At 48.4% G+C, this 18580-nt stretch overlaps 1 protein-coding gene and 1 long non-coding RNA gene across 2 annotated transcripts; one reads left to right on the top strand and one right to left on the bottom strand.

The window, feature by feature from the left end:
- On the bottom strand, positions 1 to 8411 carry Rcvrn (recoverin). The gene is made up of 3 exons (XM_005332873.4): positions 7929 to 8411; positions 3196 to 3307; positions 1 to 454 (listed from the first exon to the last, which is right to left on the bottom strand). Exons 1-3 carry the CDS (start codon positions 8307 to 8309, stop codon positions 339 to 341), a joined length of 609 nt encoding a protein of 202 aa, XP_005332930.1. The 5' UTR covers positions 8310 to 8411; the 3' UTR covers positions 1 to 338.
- A 100-nt stretch (positions 8412 to 8511) lies between these two features.
- On the top strand, positions 8512 to 10699 carry LOC144376172 (uncharacterized). Its single transcript, XR_013436334.1, has 2 exons — positions 8512 to 8661; positions 10369 to 10699. It is a non-coding gene; the product is annotated as an uncharacterized LOC144376172 (long non-coding RNA).
- Positions 10700 to 18580: the final 7881 nt, after the last annotated feature.

The raw sequence follows: 18580 nt of genomic DNA on the forward strand, positions 1-18580 counted from the left end.
TCAGCTCCTCTTGCATTTATTGAACCTGCTTATTCAGCAAGCCACAAAGGAGCTTATGTGAGGATGCAGCTTAGGACTCCTGTGGCCTAATCCTGGGATTATCATAGGGCCACAGACTGGAGGGGAGTGGAGTGTGATGGGAGGGTTATTAGAAACAGGAGGAAGAATCAACTGGTGGGTTGCTAAAGATGCTTTGGTTTGTAGGGTGCTGTGCTGGGGTTCAGAGGCCTCTCTCTTGGCCCTGGGCATGCGTGTGCATGAGTGTGTGTGTGTGTGTGTGTGTGCGTGCACCTGCAGGTGTTGAAGTGGGTGAGGAGAGAAGAGCGTAGCAATTGGCATCAGGGTTTCTTCTCCTTTATCTTTTCCTTCACTTTTTGAGGCTCGAACTGGATCAGTCGCAGAATATCCTTGTTGGCCATGGTTCCCTCGATGAACTCTTGCTCTGTAAGTTTATCTGTTCATGGGGGGGAAAGTATCAGTCAGGACTGGCTGTCTCAAGCTGCAAAGAGGCTGACATCTAGTCAGCATGCCTAGTCGGTGTGTATTTGTTGTGAACATATTGAATACTCAATGTTTCCAAGGGTCCCCCCAACCCCACCCCAGATACCCAACTCCTCCCCAGAATCCTCAGACTTCACTATGAACCAGAGACAAGATCAGTGTCTGGCACTGCACAGGACCCCAAGATACCATTCTTGTGCTATGTGTCTCTTCTGAGAGGCCAGTACCCCTGCTTTGTTGGCTATTACATTTTTAGATAATTATTAATAATAACTATTACTGTTAATTGGTGTATGTTCAATATTGCCCCAAGTCTCATGCCTCAAATTCTGGAAGAACATCTACAGAGCTGAGCAAAGTCAAATGACATGGGGGGCAGGCCCAGGGTCTTGGTAGAGGAACCACTTCCTCAGGGAGCAGGGAGTGAGAGTCGAAGGGACCATGACATGCAGGAAAAGGCTGGCTTGTGGAGGGTCTCATTGGTTCTCGTGGTGCACAGGCTGTCCCATGAATCCTGGCTGGGATTCCTTCCCATGCATCCAGCTCCATGTCCCCCAGCCTGATTTACCTCCTCGTTTGGGATCAGAACTGCAGGTGAACCTTGCTCCCCCAACTTGGCCCAGCTCCCCAGTGCTTTTACTAGATACCTACTGAATTTAGTTGGACTCAGCTACATGCATGGTACTGAGCTCCTTCTCTTTATTATGTACCAGATACCACTGTGCTTGGGGTTGGGGCCATTGCAGGAGGCAGAAGGTGGGGTATGGCACAGAAGGTAGCTAAAGTCCCTCCGAAGGAAGTTCCTAGTCTGGTGGGAAAGACAGTCTCATGCAGAAATAACCGTACAATGAGACAGATGTTCCTTTCTGCTCCTGGTTGAATGCTCATAGTGCGTAGCACATAGTAGGTGCTCAACGAAGTGTTCATAGACTAAATTCTGTTTCCATTGGCTTAATTCCTGGGCCTTGGGCGGGGGGGGGGCAGCCTTAATCCCTTTTGGGTTAAGATCCAGGATGGTAGCCTGCTTGAGTCTGGTGGTGATGTTTGGGTTTATAATCCCCACTGCCCCACCAGCCGCACACGGCAGCCCAAGCTCCCACCATCAGAGTCTGGCACTGTGGTGGCGAGTCGTCTCCAGATGGGCCACGGGAAAACGCACCCACCTGGCCTGGCAGGAGGAATACCACCCACTTCTGCTGTGCTCAGTTGGGTCAGTTTTAAACACAGGTGCTAGGAGACAAGGGGCCATCAGGGCTGGACTGGGGTGAGGTAAGGGATGTGAATCTAAGGAAGTGCTCACATTCAGGTCCTGTGAGCCCAGAGTGGGCGCCTGAGATGGGTGCCTGGGCCCTGGTGACCCCCACCCTGGCTGCCACCCCAGTGACTCTTGGACTTCATCACGGCCTGCAGCTGAGTAAGTACAGCTGGACCATCTCTGTCTGCCCTTGGTGAGATCCCGCTCAGGCCTTTCTTCTTGAACCCTGGTTAGAGAATGTCCCAGAGGTCACCAAAGGGGCCAAACGCTGGCCCCTTAGATGTGTGTGAGACAAGCCGTGTTTTATTAATTGAGACACTTCAGATTTTAAGCATCTCGATTGTTGGCTTCTCTGTGAAAATAAAATCAAATCAGATGCCGTGACACCCAGAGGCTCCCTATTCCCATGAGGAAGGTTCTAGAAGCCACCAGACCTCTCCGCCAGCTCCCCTCACTTAGTGAGGCTGCGGGTCACGGTGCCCATTTTCATCATTCTGACCCCTGTGGTTTGCAGCCCTCACTGGACACCAGCTCTTTCAGTCAAGGCCATGAGCATCCTGGACAAAAAGCTCTGGTTACCAAGTTCTAGAATCCATCACCGCCTTCAACACACTTTCCACGGGCTGCTTCCCGTCAAACACTGGACAGGGAAGGGGCACCAGGACAGCCCACTGGGGATGTCCCATTGGCTGTGACAACATCTTCCTGCTGTTGAGGACTAGACTCACCCTCCCTTCCTTCTTCTCCTCTCGCCCTGACAGGGGTCAGATCCGCATGACAGTCTGGCAGCTTGCCCAGCCAGCCTCCTCGGGACACTGTTCCTCGGTGGCCTTCCTCCCAATACATCCCAGACAGTCTAACTGCAATCTAACCCTGTGTTAGTGGTGCTTTTTAAACCATCCACACTAACCTACCAGAGTAAACTCAGATCAATGTAGATTCCACTGACTTGGCACCTGAGGCTAATTTAGGGCGAGGCTGCGCTGTGGTTTGTCCTTGTTCTAACTCTGCAGAAAGCCTTTTTAAAAACAAGTAAATTGAAGTGCCTAAAAACAGACTCCATTTAATGAGAAACTGGCCATTTGTATACCAAGGCTAATGAGCTTACTGCCTTCATGCATTGCTCTTCCTTAAATGTAGGTTAACTTTGTTATTAAACAAACAAACAAACAAAAAACCCCATTCTTCAACAGTGCTCTGTTTTAGGACTTTCCTTCTCCCCCTTGGAACCCTAGTGGCAAATCAGCTCTGGGGTGGCAGCATAACTGGTCCCTGCTGAGCCCTCTAGCCATTCCCCCACCCCAGACGCCTGCAGACAGCTCTGGGTGCATGTATGGTAACATGAGCATCCCCCTGGGTGCTGTGACTCAGAAGAGAGGGTCTCCCCGAAAAAGCCTGAGACTGTAAAATCAAATGCAATGAAGAAAAAAGGGATTCACCATCATCTTTCTTTCCAAAGTACGCCCAGATCTTCTCAGCCCGCTTTTCTGGTGTGTTCTCATCATCTGGAAGGAGCTTTACATCCTCAGGACTGATCATTTTGAAAATTGCCTGTACCGGACGGAGAGAAAGAATGTGTTAGGAGAGCCATCAGGGGCTGGCAATCCTAGGAACACCCATGCCTTACACCATGCACACAAATCGACTCAAAATGGACTAAACCATTAACTATAAATCCTAAAAGGGAACATAGGAGAAAAGCTCCCTGGTCTTGAAAATGATGTTTGAACAAGTGGGATCCCATCAAGCTTAAAAAACTTGTGCACAGCAGAGGGACAATGAACAAAATGGAAAGGTAACCTATGGAACAGGAGAAATTATCTGTAAACCATATATCTGATAAGAGATTAATATCCCAGATATACAAGGAGCCCCAACAACTCAAGAGCAAGAGAACAAGTTAACTCCATTTAAAGAATGACAAAGAACCCACATAGTCACTTCCCCCCCAAAAGACATATTGAATGGCCAAAAGGTTTACAAAAAGATGCTGAACCTCATTAATCCTTATGGAACTTCATATCAAAACCACAGTGATCTGTCTCTTCCTATCTGTTAGGATGGACACCATAAAAAAGATAAGAAATAACAAGTGTTAGCAAGGGTGGAGAAATGGGAACCCCTGCATATTGTCGGTGGGAATGTAGATTGGTATGGCCATTGTGGAGAACACATTAGGGACCTTGAGCCACCTCCACCACAATGTCCCTTTCTCAGTGCCAAGCAGCCTGGGGGCACTGGCTGTAAGGTAGTGATTGCAGCACAGATGCCTAGGTCCCCACTTGATCTATTGAAGCAAAGTTCCTGGGGAAGGGTGGGGGTTATCGGCATTGTTTGAGATTCTCCTAAGGGATAGGAAATAAGGGGAAGGGATGAAAAAGACTTTTACTTCTTCTTTTGTATCTTTCTGTTTGAATTTTCTAGTCATATAGCCAAATAGTTTCATTTTGTTAAAAAATGCAAATGAGAAATAAAAACTTTGCAGCGATAATCCCACAGGACCACTGAAGTTGGAGTTTGGGAGCCACTACCACAGACCCCACAGCCAACAGGTTTTAGATGGCTTCCTCCGAGTCCAGCAGGATTGGCTTATGGTAATAATGGCTAACACTGGTTGAACACTTATGTGCCACTGTCCCTGAGCATTTTCACACCTAGCCCTCACAGCAGCCTTACAAATTAGGTATTATTGGTCTCATTTTACAGATGAAGAAACTGAGACAACTTGTCCAAAGTCTCCCCAGAGTGCAGAGATTCTAACCCAGGCGATTTAGTTCTAGAACTTGCAAACTTTGTGTGACTTCAGAGTCTTCTCATTTCCCTGTTGCTGGAGAGCACAGGCAGGTGAGGCTGGGGAAGGGGAAGGGATGACCTTTACAAAGGTCTTCCCAAGGCACCGGAAGCCCCTCACTTATTCTCGCCCTCAGAGAGGGGTCCAGAGAAAGGCTCAGCTCTGGGCTAAAGGATCTGCCTCACTTTGTTAATTCTCTTCTCTAATCAAGGTACCAGGTGCACAGCAAAGAGCAAAGCAGCAAGGGCCTTGAGACTATGGGACGAGGTAAAGGGACAAGTGACCTTGTGCTTTCAGCTCCAAGTTTCTAAGATTCTACTAGCTCAGTGACACCCAGAGTGGACACCAAGGTCCTTGGGCAGTCGGGCAGGCTCAAGGTCTGGGCAGGTGTGTTGGCATAGAGGTTGGGAGGCTACTGTCTCTCCCCAGAGCCTTACTGAGGTCACCTAGAGCAGGTCAGGTGGGGGCAGCATTGGAATATGGAACAGCTTTGAAAAATATTTTTTCAACTTCCTGTGGCTAAAAAAACAAAGAAAGAGTAACAAGGAAATGAATCCCAGTAGCTAAGGGTGGCCTTCAGAGTCCCCAAAGTGGACAGAAATACAGGTAGCTCCCAGGATAAGCCAGTCTGTCCTGAGCCACAGACCCCATGTACAAGTGTGAAGGAGTGACCTGCTGGCCACTCTGCCCCCTACCAACATGGGCAGGGGGAGACAGATAGCCCCTAAGGAACCTGGGAAAGATCACAGAAAGCATTAGATCCTCACCCTGGGACCAAGGAGTTTACATGGTTTTCTGGTGGCCACTTAGCTGGCTGTTGTCAGAGCTGGGACTAGAACTTATTACTCTCAGACCAGAGCTGTGACCCTGATCTGGGGATCTGGTGAAGCGGAGGGCCTCGTGCCACATGCAAAGCCTCAGTCTTTGACACCATCTTCTTCTCTCTCTCCCTTTTTTTCCCCTTTCTCCCTTCACTCCCCTCCCCTCCCCTTTTCCTCATGGAGCACCAACCTCCAGGCCTCTTCGTTTAGGTGTCTCTGGAGACTTGGTCCTCATCCCACACCACCCAGAGACCACTCGGCCAACCCAGAGGAGCTTGCTCATCTGACAGTGCAATTGCCGCACGTCTGTACTTAGCAGGAGACCTAAGCTGAGCTCAGAGGGCGACCATAAATAAAAGCTGCATGCTTTGCTATTTTATTTATGGTTTCTCCTAATAAGGGTGAAAAAAATTCTGCAAATAAAAGCCTGATTACAAATGCACACACACAAAAAACGATATCAAGTATGAAAAGTATTCTCCCTCCTCACAGGAACGGAATTAGAAAAACAAAGCACCATATTTCACCACATAATCATGACCACCACATTAACACACACACACATAAATATTCTGTGCATCTTCATCTTGCACCAAAGAGAGTTTAGTAATAAATGATTTTAAAGTAATACTGGCGCATTTTTTTAAAAAGGAATTCATATAATAGTCACACCCCACTTTTTTTTTTTTGCAAAAAATTTAGACATAAAACCTGGGACAATTATGTAGTGAAATACAGTAAGTGAATGGAGTAGGGGACTAAAAAAGAATAAGTAAAAAATATAGTAAAGGAAGGGAACTATAACTGATATCATAGGAAAAAATGAAACACTTTAATGTTCAAAAATATAGGAAATGTTTAAACAACCTCAAGACATTACCAGAAAGTGGAATTGTTAACAGCAATTAAAAAATGTTTTTGAGGGCTGGGGGGTTGGGGCTTAGTGGTGGAGCACTTCACCTGTGTGAGGCACTGGATTCAACCCTCAGCACCATAAATAAATAAGTAAGTAAATAAATAAATACATAAATAAAGGTATTGTGTCCATCCACAACTAAAAATAATTTTTAAATGTTTTTGAAAGAATTAAAATCAGCATATTATAATAATGCATGCATACCAATGTTTATAGCAGTATAACTCTACAACAGCCCAGTTATGGAACCAGCTTCAGTGTCTATCAACAGATACATGGAGAAAGAAAGTGTGGTACACACACACAATGGAGTTTTACTCAGTCATGAAGAAGAACGAAATCATGTCATTTGCTGGTAAAGGGGACAGAACAGGAGAACACTGAGCTGAGTGAAACAAGATGGACTCAGAGAGTCAAGGGTTGAATGTTTTCTCTTCAGAGAGAAATTAGAAATTATGAAGTATGGGTGTGGTGCCCTATGAAAATGGAAGGGAGAACAGTGGGGTAGAGGAAGGAGAAGAAAGGGTGAGAGGAGGGATGGGGAAAGGGAGGAAGAGCAGAAGGAAATTAACCAGACTATGCCGTGTGCATCTCTGAACACGTCACAACGAATTCCACTTTTTATGCAGAACTGGAATGCACCAATTAAAAAATAAGTCAAAAAGAAAAGAAGGACGCTAAGATGAGTGTAAAAAAATGTTTTTGAAGATTGTGTAGTGATAGATAAATGCTCATGATAAAAGAAAAACGTGTGGTAAGAACCATATGTGATTATGTTACAGTTCTCAAATAGTCTAAAATGATATAGATAAAAGACTGGGAAGGCATAGAGTGATCTAACAGCAGTTTTCTCTGGGTGTTGGGATTAGAAGCAATTTTAACTTTCTTTTGCATATGTTTCTAACTTTCATGGATTACTTATACATTAGATTAAAAACACATATTTTCAAGACACCTATAATATCCACAGCACATGATTTGATCTAGGGCGATATGGACAGAGGGGAATTCATGCTGAGAAATCTGCGGAGGGCAGGAGCCTATGAGCAGCCCAGGGTACTTACTGCCAGTAAGTCTAGAACATGGGACAGGCCAGAAGCTGAGGCTCAGGGCTGCAGAGGCTCCGGTGGGTGGGAGGACGAACACTAGGAGCAGGATCCAGATTTCAAACGCCCCAACTGGGACCTGTTTTTACTTCATATTTGAAACATGTCGTGTGCTTAAATCTGATACTTAGTAGAATCTGAATGTACACTGCTGATATTTTTGAATGAGATTTAATGAAGAAAGGGGAGGTGGGGGAAGAAAGAAAGGGATGGAGGGAGGAAAGAAGAAAAAGGAAGAGGAGAGGAAAGAAGGAGGGGAGGACAATGGGAAGGAATACTGGAGGGGAGGAGGGGATGTGGGAGAATTCCAACGTGAATGACTTGGAAGCGCTCAGATTTTTCTAGAAAGAAAACTGAAGTTGTGGGAAAGTGCCCGGCCCTCTATTCCCATCAGCCTGGTGGAGACCCTTCCCTCCCTGCTCTCGCAACGACTGGCCTGGATCCCTTGCTCCCCGATCGGACTCCCCCCCCCACCCCCAGCTGTAGCAGCAGTAGCTGTGTCAGGGACTCTGTCACCATGGGAAGGGGAGAGACCGACCATGACAATCTCCAGCACTTCGCTCTTGCTGATGGTCCCATTGCCGTCCACGTCGTAGAGGGAGAAGGCCCATTCCAGCTTCTGCGTGGGCTTGCCCCCAGTGGTCATGTGCAAGGCGACCACGTACTCCTTGAAGTCCAGGGTTCCGTCGCTGTTGGTGTCGAAGCTGCGGAACACGTGCTGCGCATAGGCCTTGGGGTCGGCGTCCGGGAAGAATTTGCCATAGATGCTCTCGAACTCCTTCCTGGAGATGCGGCCGCTGGGGCACTCCTTCAGGAAGGACTGGTACCAGGCACACAGCTCCTCCTCTGTGAACTTGGTGTTCAGCTGCAGATCCTCCAGGATCTCCTTGGACAGGGCCCCGCTTTTGCTGTTCCCCATGGGTGAGGGAGAGTGGGCGCCGGCTGGGCAGGTGGGTGGGACGTGCCTGTCCTCCTGGCTGTCCGGGCTCTGTGCACTAGGAGACGGAGTCTGAGATGCTGGCGGATTAGGAGGATTAGGAGTTCTTCCCAGTCCTTGGAGGAAGGAGGAGGGGACCCAAGGCTGGGGGTGGGGGCGGTGGCTTTCCAAACCATCCTGAGATTAAAAGAGCTGAGAGCAGGCCAACCATTCATCTTAGCCTCCTGAAAGGAAAAGATGGGAGGGCAAAGATCCTCCTCCGGACCCTAACTCCAGCCCTCCAAGGGTTGATGGTCGCTGCTTGTTTATGCCGCAGTAACTCCTGCAGGGGCAGGTAGGGCACCGCGCACTGCGCCTTATAATGTCGTGTTTAGCAAAGGGGCTGAAGCCAGCCTGCTTTAAATCCCAGCTTTGCTACTTAAATAGCTGTGTGACCTCGGGTATGTTTTTTTAACCTCTCTCTGCCTAGGATGCTCTCCTAATCCTACGCTTGAGTCACATCTTGGCTTAAATGTCACCTTCTCAGCAAGGCCTATAGGAACCCCTCTATTTCTAGCCCCATCTCCACTGGCACACCCCACACTGTGCCTCCACCAGAATGAAAGTTCCAGTAGGGGGAAGAGATCTCATATTGCTCCTAGTGCATCTCCATTGACAGAATAGAGCCTAGCAGGTTTGGGCCCTCAGGAGATATTTATTGAGTGAATGGGTACAGTTGTGTCTGTCTCATTGTCATTATGAGGCTGAAATGAGTCCATAAGTGTGTCACGCTTCAAAGAGACCAAACCCCTATCACGGCAAGTGCTGAACACCCGTGGAAGGTCCCTGACTTAATAATAGCAGAAGTGTACCCAGACAGACAGCCATTCGGGCTTCCACCTTCAATACAGTATTCAATAGATTGCATGAAATATTCAACACTAGCCAGCTTCCATGGTGCGTGCCTGTCATCCCAGCTACTCAGAAGCTGAGGCAGGAACATGGCAAGTTTAAGGCCAGACTGGAAAACTTAGTGAGACCCTTCTCATAATGGAAAATGAGAAAAGGACTGGAGATGTGGTTCAGTGGTAAAGAGACCCTGGGTTCAGTTCCCCTCCAGAGGTCTGGGGAACGGGGTGGGAGGAGGAGAGAGATAGGAGGGAGGGAGAGAAGAGGGTTTTGCCCAAGCATAGGCTAAATAGGGTACTGTAAGTGTTCTGAGAAGGTTTAAGGCAGGCCAGGCTAAGTTATGATGTTTAGGAGATGTGCTAAATGCATATTTTTATCTACCATATTTTCAACTTACAGTGGGCTTATCAGGATGTAACCCCAATGTAAATCAAGAAGCAAGCATCTGCATGAATTTTGTTATTATTTATCAATAACCAGGATAAAAAATGACACTGGCAATGGGGAGGCTTGGCCAGCAGGTGGTGAGTAAGCAAAACCAGTGGACCAGGGAAGCAGCAGCAGGAATGAGGGTTTTGTCACACACCCAGAATGTGGCCATTAACTGTGGTCATATGGGACAGTGACCCAGTTGTAGTATCATGATGTGTGGTTTTAGGGTTTTGTTCTTGATTCTTGACTCATACTTTCCATAGCTCTTGTTATTTTCTAAAGGTCGAGAACAGTGTTGGCATGCTTTGGGCCTCAAAAACAATCTTGAGGGCTGGGGATGTGGCTCAAGCAGTAGCGCGCTCGCCTGGCATGCTTGCGGCCCGGGTTCGATCCTCAGCACCACATACAAACTAAGATATTGTATCCGCCAATAACTAAAAAATAAATACTAAAAAAAAAATCTCTCTCTCTCTCTCTCTCTCTCTCTCTCTCTCTCTCTCTCTCTCTCTCTCTCTCTTATTTTCTCCTGACCTCCTTTCACTTGCTCCTTTTTCTCTGTAAGTTTGGCTGTAGAAACTAGATTTTTCTCTTTTATAAGGCAGGTCATAGAATCTAAAAATATACTTCCATCTTCTCCTGGTTTTCTGTCTTAGAGATGGCCATAAAGAAATCCTCTGACCTGCCTTATTTGATAGTAGATCACAGACCTCCATTTCCACAGGTGCCCTGCCCACACCTGGGAGGAAGGAAGCTGCACAGAGAAGCCTAGAAGAATCTGGAGGGGCAGGCCTGGCTGAGTCTCTCCACCTAGTATATAATGACATTTCCATAGAAACCCAAAGGGACAGGTGTAGAGGGCTTCTGGACGCATAGAGGCACTCAGGAAGGTGGACAAGAACTCACCCATGTGCCAGGAGATGGTGTACCTCAAATCCACAGAGATGGAAGCTCCTGTGGTGAGCCTATCCAGAACTTTCCCTGGGTATTTCTTCCTCTGGCTGCTTGTATGGATCCTTTGAAATATATCCTTTATAATAAACAGGTAAACCAAAGTGTTTCCCTGAGCTCTGTGAGCCATACCAGCTAATTAATCAACCCTAAAGAGGGGGTCTGGGATCCCCCATAAGTTTTAGAGGCCTCAACCTGAAACTGGTACCTGAAACGGGGCCTTCTGAGGGACTGAGCCCTCACCTGGTGGGATTATCCCCAGATGGACAGTGTCCGAATGGAATTGGATTAGATGGTGTCCAGCTGGTGTCTGCTGAAGAACTGATCTCTTGCTTGATGGTGGGGAGAAATCCCCACACGTTTCGGGGTCACAGAAATGACCTGGGTTGTGAGTGTGTAAAAAACTAAGTTTGAGTTTGTTTGTTTGTTTGTTTTTCTCAGTGTGGCAAGATTTTTTAATTAGAGATAAATCAGATTTTTAAAAATGTCATTACCATATTTTTAAGTGTTTGCAATTAATCCCAATTTTTAGAAATCACAGTGTGGGCCAAACACAGTGTTTCGGTGGCTCAGTTTCAGCCTGCTGGTTGCTGGTTCGCAGCCCAGCATGGCACTGGGAGCTGCTGGGCAAAGCACACATCAGCAAATAATAGAGGAGGTGGCCAGAGGCACGGAGCTGGCACAGGAAGGCCCCACGCCACTGCAGCAGCTCAGTGTGAGCACAGGACACCACAGGACCCTCATGTGCATGCTGGACCCCTGAGTTCTTGTCACCCAGAGTGTAGATCAACAGTGTTTTGGGCTTAGCTGAGAACATTAGAGGGGACACATTGAGGTACATGGGAAGGTGGACAGGAACTCACCCACAGGCCAGGAGGGTGGTGCACCTCAAATCCACAGATATGGGGTTCTACATGTGAAACCCCAGCATGGCCCCCTAGGATGGGAGAGCTGTCTCCTCCTTGCTAGTGGACAAGTCCCAAAGTCTCCAGGCAGGTAAGTGGGATGTGCATCCTATTACCTAACAGAGGGGTTGGAGGGGAAAGTGGGTCCTCACTGCTGAGAAAGGTCACCTGCCAGGTCCACTGTTAGCTCTCCATCACTGTGACAAAATGCCTGACATACTTAATGTAAGAAGAGGAAATTTTATTTGGGATCATAGTTTTCTTTTTTTTTTCCCAAGCCAAACTGTATCCAGCTTTATTAAAGATACTTTTCATAAACAATCATGGTATTTCAGGCAGGACATGGGCAGACAATCATTAACAGTATACAACAACTTTCAAACTCCCTTCTTGAATGGACTACCCAAATCAGAAAGCCACTATAAAACCCAATGAAGTCTTCATCTGATGCTCTGAATAGGGAAAGTTTAGAGTGAGGGTTGACATTGCACATTTAGCATGTTGTTTAACAACTTTTCACAAGCCGACCCTGACTTTCAGGAAATGAAAGGAAAATGGCAAAAATTATTAATCTGAAGATCCGCAATCTAGAAAAGGGACTGCTGCTCTTCTGAGGGACACTATTCTCAATGACGTCACTGGAAAGTCCAGATTGGCCCCCACACTGGTAAAACCAACTGTTGGGAATCAGGTCCCAATAGATCTGAGTTTAGGGGAATTAAGTCTATGCCGATGGCAGAGAGGGACAGGAGGACATACAGATGAGTTTGAGTTTTTCCATACCACAAGGCATTTGTGCCAAGGTGACTATGTGTGCCAACATCAGGGAATCCCTTCCTCTTGGGAACAAAGAGGAAGTCTCTCAAAACTAGAAGGGAAAGGTGTCTTCCCCCAGAGCAATCCAGCTTTGGAGACATTCTACTAGTGACATATGCTCCTTCCCCCCACAAAACAACAATGAAGTGTTCTGTGTGCTAACAACAGTTATAGCTTTAAAAAAAAAAAAGTAAAACAAAATTCTGCATTTTTTATAAAACTTGATAAAAAATAGTATTTCAAACCGTACAGTCACCAGAAGTACACTGTTATCACAAATGCACACACTTCACTTGGCATCTCCAGCACCTTCAGCTTTCTGTGCCTGGTCTGTCTATTTTGGCATCTCCATTTTCTGCAGGGTTATTCCCATCCTTGCCAGTGTCAGCGTTTCCCTTTTTCCCTTTGGGTACCTTCTCTCCCTTCTTTGCAGGGGCCTTTTTAGGCTTGGGCTCTTGCTGCAGTCCGGCTGCAGCAAAATAACCGGGGGTAGGGAGGGGTGGGGGGGGTACGAGGAACTTGTGTAGATTGATACAGCAGGAGTGGGAGCCGTTTATTGTAGGACAATAGAGGTATTTATACATTCCACACAGCTTATCTTAATTAACATAAACTAGATACAGCAGTCAACCAATAAGAAATCTCCACACTTAATGGCTTGCTGGTGCCACCTCACAAACCACTCCCCCTGGCAAAATGCTAGGCGCCATCCTGACTTGTTTACAGACTCTAACAGGCTCTGGCTTTGGAGGAGCAGGTTTGGCAGACAACCTTGCAGATCTTCTCTGTGGTTCATCTTTCACCTTGGCTTTATCTCCTTTGGCATCCCTTTCAGCCTTTCTCTTGGGCTTGGTGGCCACGGCACAGGACGCAGGCGCTGGATGTGGGGATGCAGGGGCACGCGGCTTTGGTCGGTCTGGGGGTTGTTCTCGCCTCTTCTTCTTCACACTGCTATAGTGTTCTTTTAAAAAATTTTTTAAAAAAATACACAACAGCGGAATGCATTACAATTCTTATTACACATATATACCACAATTTTTCATATCTCTGTATATAAAGTAGATTGACACCCAATTCGTGTCTTCATACATGTACTTTGAATGATGATGTCCATTACATTCCACCATCCTTGCTATTCCCCTGCCTCCTCCCTTCCCCTCCTACCCCTCTGCCCTATCTAGAATTCATCTATTCCTTCCATGCTCCCTCTCCCTACCCCACTATGAGTCGGCCTCCTCATATCAGAGAAAACATTCGGCATTTGTTTTTTTGGGATTGGCTAACTTCACTTAGCATGATCTTCTCCAACGCCATCCATTTACCTGCAAATGCCATGATTTTATTCTTTTTTAAATGCTGAGGAAAATTCCATTGTGTGTGTGTGTGTGTGTGTGTGTGTGTGTGTGTGTGTGTGTGTATGCCACTTTTTAAAATCCATTCATCTACTGAAGGGCATCTAGGTTGGCTCCACAGTTTAGCTATTGTGAATTGTGCTGCTATAAACATTGATGTGGCGGTGTCCCTGTAGTATGCTGTTTTTAAGTCCTTTGGGTATAGTTTTGGAGGCTTCAGTTGGTGATCAGTTGGCACCATTGCTCTGGGTGGCAAGACACACATCACAGTGGAAAGGCATGGTGGAAGAAGCTAGAGAGAGAGAGAGAGAGAGAGGTCGAGGTAGAAAGGGCCCATGATCCCAAAACCCCTTCAAGATCACACCCCCTATGATCTAACTTTCTCCCACTAGGTCTCTCTCAATGTCCTACCACTTCCCGATGGTGCCAAGGGCTGGGGACCAAGCCTTAACACATGGGTCTTTGAGAGATACTTCTTCAAACCAGAGCCCCCACCTTGACATTGCTCAGGAAGAACCTAGAAGGTCAAGCACGGAAGTGCTGACCCATCCCTCCTGCACACACCTCCTGATGTGGTTCCAGAGTATTTCCCAGGGAATCTTCATGTGAGGAGTGTGTGTGTGCTTGTGTGAACTCAGTTTTTCCTACAAGTTTGGGAGGAGAGGAAGCTATTTCTTATTAAGAACCCTTTCTCTTCTAGACCTTTACTACAGCAGGCATTTGATCTCAAGAGTGATTAGAAACAGGACAGTCACCAAACCTGAAAACCAATCGGCCCACCTGCCCACCCCAGGCTGCACATTGGAATCATGTTCACATGGAGATTCCCTGTGGCCTGATGCATCCCTGGGGAGTAGAAAGGGAGCAAAACCAGAGGCCTGGGTCCGTGTTCTATGCCACGAGTGGGAGGTGACCAGAAGAGCCTCTGGGGTGCCAGCAGACCTGCGTACAAGGCAAGGCCAGTTGTCACAGGTGAGAAACTGGGGCTCCAAAAGGCAGGTCTTCCACTGTGGGTCACACGGTTGCTAAATGGCAATCTGGAGAGCCCAGGTCTGCCAGCTCCTGGTTCTGGGCTCTTTAAACTACAGCTGCCTCTTTCTCCAGGAGGCTGAGGCAGGCAGAATCTCCATTTCTGCAGGCGAGGAGCTGGGGCAAGAGGTTCCATGGCCCTGGGGTAAGTGGAAGCTGCCCGAGCCCCCAGGCTTCCTGTCCCCATTCCAGGGGCAAAAGGAAGGAGCTGGAAGCATCCTGGTACAGTCCACATTCTTCAGGTTTCCGTACCCAGAAGGGGCCCCCACAGGAGGGGACCGGGGCAGGGAGGGGGCTGCAGGCAGCTGTGTTGATGCTGCTCAGAGTGAGGGGTCATGACCTGGAGGTTTGTTTGAAAACCTGCATAAACATCTTCTATCAGAGGGAGAGCTTATGCTCCTTAGCCAAACAAGTTGCTGGAGATGATGTATTGTGAATGGATTTGTTAAGTCTGAGCTGAGGCCGTAAACTCTCCTGGTATCCTAAAGACCCCTGGCTGCTGTTATTGGGGACAAGGCCCTGTCTCCAGGCAAAGAACCTCCAATGTGTACCTCCCCTGGGCCACCTTGCCCGAATCCAAAGGAGCAAGTGCTGCCCAGAGGCTGGACCTGTCGCTGCAGGAGCTCTGTTGGCCTCCTGTGAGCTAAGGACAAGATGACTGTCCTGTCCCTTGGCCTGGAATCAGGGATTTCAGAACGTTTGCACAGAGAGGGCAAAAAGGAATGGGGAGACAGACTGGGGAAAAATGCTCCTCCCCCCGACCGTGGCCATCATCCTTTCGGTCGCTGGGATGACAAGGCTTGGTGTCATCCTTAGCACATCTCTTCCTGCCACATGTCTCTCCCACCTGTCAAGACATTGCTTGGTTCTACCTTCCCTCTAGGACCTGACCACTCTCCTCACCCCCATGGTGAGCACCCCTGCAAGGGATATCTCCTGTCCCTTCTAAGAGTTCTTCCTGCCTCTGCCACTGTCCAGATTTGCATGTGGCTGTCCATGTCCCCTAGAGTCCTGTGACAGCCAGCACAGCCCCACAGCTCCTGTTACATCCCACTGCCATTTCCCTGAGCTCACCTGCTGTCTTCTTGCTCCCTCTGCACCAGCCACGCTGACCACATTGACCCTGGTCATTTCCTTTGCCTGGAATAATCTCCCCCCTCCCCCCCGCCCCCAGCAACCTGCCAGGATTCCCCTTGGGTCTCTCTGCTTTGTATCAAATGCCACCTTCTCAACAACGCTCCTGGTTCATATTGCAGTGTACCCACCCTCACCCTGCCCCGTTCTTTTTTTTTTCCAATCACATTTAACATCTTCTGCACCCACAGGAGGACACAGTTACCAGGTCTCTGGGTTTTGTCCGTCCCTGTCCACTACCCATTAGCTGCATGAGGGCAAAGCTCTCCTGTGCTCTCAGAGCCCAGAGCAATGTCTGGCATATAACAGATGCTCCATGATGATTGAATGAATAAATGCATGGATGAAGGGCGGGGGGGGGGAATAATTAAAGAACCAGCAGCCCCAGAGCCAGAAGGGAGGCAGCGGGCTGAAACCCACAGGGGAATGGAGGTGGAGCTGACAGTGTAGTCTACATCCGGGCATCAACATCCAGGTACCCTTCATCCACCTGCTAGATCATCAGGAGTCAAATAATCACCAAGATTACTGAGAGCCCTGCAGGAGTGCTGAGGCCAGGCACACAGGAGGAGTGTGGTAGCCCTCGAGGAAGAAGGGTCACCCGGCGGGACCCAGTGTCTCTGGACAGTTTATTTTACATGGGATGAATCTAAGCATCTCAAGTGTACACCCAGAACTGAAGAGGGGGGGGGGTGCGGGCGGTGGAAATGAGATGGTATTGAACTTCCTGAAAACGCTTTATAGTAAGGCAGGGCGATTATCTATAGCCAACACGTTCAAAATTTAAACTTTAAACATTTAATTCTTCAGCTTTAATACACACAAATGCTATTATGGGGGGGTGGGGAGGGGCTGGAGAGGGGGCGCGTTACAGCCTCCATCGGGATCAGAGTGTCAACAGTGTTACTTATAAATTATATTACATCAATTTTTTATTTACTGATCTAGGCAGCCAGAGGATGGAAGGATATACAATGGGAAGTAAACACATTCATACAGGGGTGGGGGGGTTGGGGGGGGTAAGGAATGCTGGCAGGAGACACAGCTTTTTAACATCAAAAAATGTATAAAGTATTTAGCAAAAGTTACAGAAAACAGACCAAACAAGCAAGTTTATTTTGTTAGAAAATTCCGCTTTCGCAGGGTCTGCTGATGTGCTCTGTCTGTGAAGGGCATGCCTCCCGTCATCGCCTTCCTAAAGGAGAGGAAAGAGTTGCAAATTTGGGGCCCATCTCCCAGGATGGCTGGAGACCCTTGGAATGTCCGTCTCTGGGTCCCCCGTGGCTGAGTGAGATCCGCTACTCCAGAGCGCCCCTCTGCAGTGGGAGCCGCATTGACAAATGAGTACACAGAGGTCCAGATGGGGGTGTGTGAATAGGCTACAGGATAAAGGAGGTTGCAGGGCAGGGCTAGCCCTGACTCTTCCTCTAGTACTGTAGGCTTTCGTTCTCGGTCCCCGTGTCATACTGTCCCCATGAGAGAGCCTATTGGTCCTGACCATTTACCTTCTACCACTGCAATCCACTAGAAATCCCCCTGAAAACCTACAGGAATTGTATGTATCATGTACGAATGTCCCCGAGCACCACCAAGGGAGTCCAAAGGTCATCACCCCCACCCCAAGACACCGTCCGACCTAGGTCCTCCAGAGCCATGCCCAGCCTCCATTGGTCTTTGCCCTCTCCTAGACCCACCCTGACCTGGAGCACCTGGAGTGGGTCCCTCCCCTTTAGGAAACCCACAGCTCCTGGGTGGGAGGTATGGAGAGTCCTTCCACCCAGAACCCAACCCTGGAGGGTCTCAGCAGCCTTGGCTCCCACCTTGGGACCCTGAGTTCTGCTTTCTCAGCCTTGACCTTCATCTGGCTTGAATCCCACACTGTCCCCAATTCAGATGGAGAGGTTCCCAGTTGCCCTCTAGGGCTCACCTTTCACTGAGCAGCCCGTGACCAAGGCTTTGCTTAGAGGTGTGGTCACCAACCGCCTGGCCATGGCCACGCCTGGTCCTATCTCTGCCACCGCCTATGGGGACAAAGGCACAGGGCAGGCTCAATATGACCTCCAGCTGAGCAAGACGTCAGCAACAGCAAGGGCTTGACAGAGGTGACTCTGTCTTCATGACTGTCTTGGCTCCTAGGGACAGACCCCGAAAGTAGCCACTTAATACTTTCTTTGGGGGTTCGGGTAGTCTTAGGAGGAACCACTCCATTCTTAGCTCATGAAACTCTTTGCTGCACTGGAGTCTAAATGGGGAAGTGTCCCCTTGTGAATTTAGGCAGCTCTCTGCACAACTGTGCAGGTGACACTGGGATTAGGCATGACCATGTTTATAGGGCATGGAACAAGAAACAAGAAGGGAAGGGGAGGGCACACAGCAGCCGAGAGACCATCGAAAACAAGTACGCTCACTGGCAGGTGGGACAACAGATCCAGGGAAAGGTCCTGATGTGCCCTGGGGCCAGTCCTGGCCCTTCAGCTCTGTTCTTTCCATTTGCCTCTCGAAGCCTCAATGTTCAATAAATGCAGGGACCCCCCACGGAACTGAAGCGAGGGTACCAGGAGGGAGCACATCTTTCATCTGAGATGCAGCAGAGGTGGGAGGTGATTCTGACCGACCCTGCCTGCCACTTCCCCTCCAATTCCTGGCTGCTTCCTGCACTGGTAGAAACCAAATATGAACCAGAAAGGTCAGTGTGTGGGTAACTCATAGGTGGAGCCAACATTGGAGGAGACTTGGGGAGCCCTGGGAA

The sequence above is a fragment of the Ictidomys tridecemlineatus genome, chromosome 3 (assembly GCF_052094955.1).
Source record: "Ictidomys tridecemlineatus isolate mIctTri1 chromosome 3, mIctTri1.hap1, whole genome shotgun sequence".
NCBI classification, from domain to species: Eukaryota; Metazoa; Chordata; class Mammalia; order Rodentia; family Sciuridae; genus Ictidomys; species Ictidomys tridecemlineatus.

Bases quoted from the DNA above. Each gene is read 5' to 3' on its own strand.
- Rcvrn (XM_005332873.4), bottom strand. From the start codon at position 8,309: ATGGGGAACAGCAAAAGCGGGGCCCTGTCCAAGGAGATCCTGGAGGAT. The intron at 3,308-7,928 runs GTCGGTCTCTCC...CGTCCGGTACAG, and splicing joins AAGTGCTGGAGATTGTCATG to GCAATTTTCAAAATGATCAG. The intron at 455-3,195 runs GTGAATCCCTTT...CCCCATGAACAG, and splicing joins CTTTGGAAAGAAAGATGATG to ATAAACTTACAGAGCAAGAG.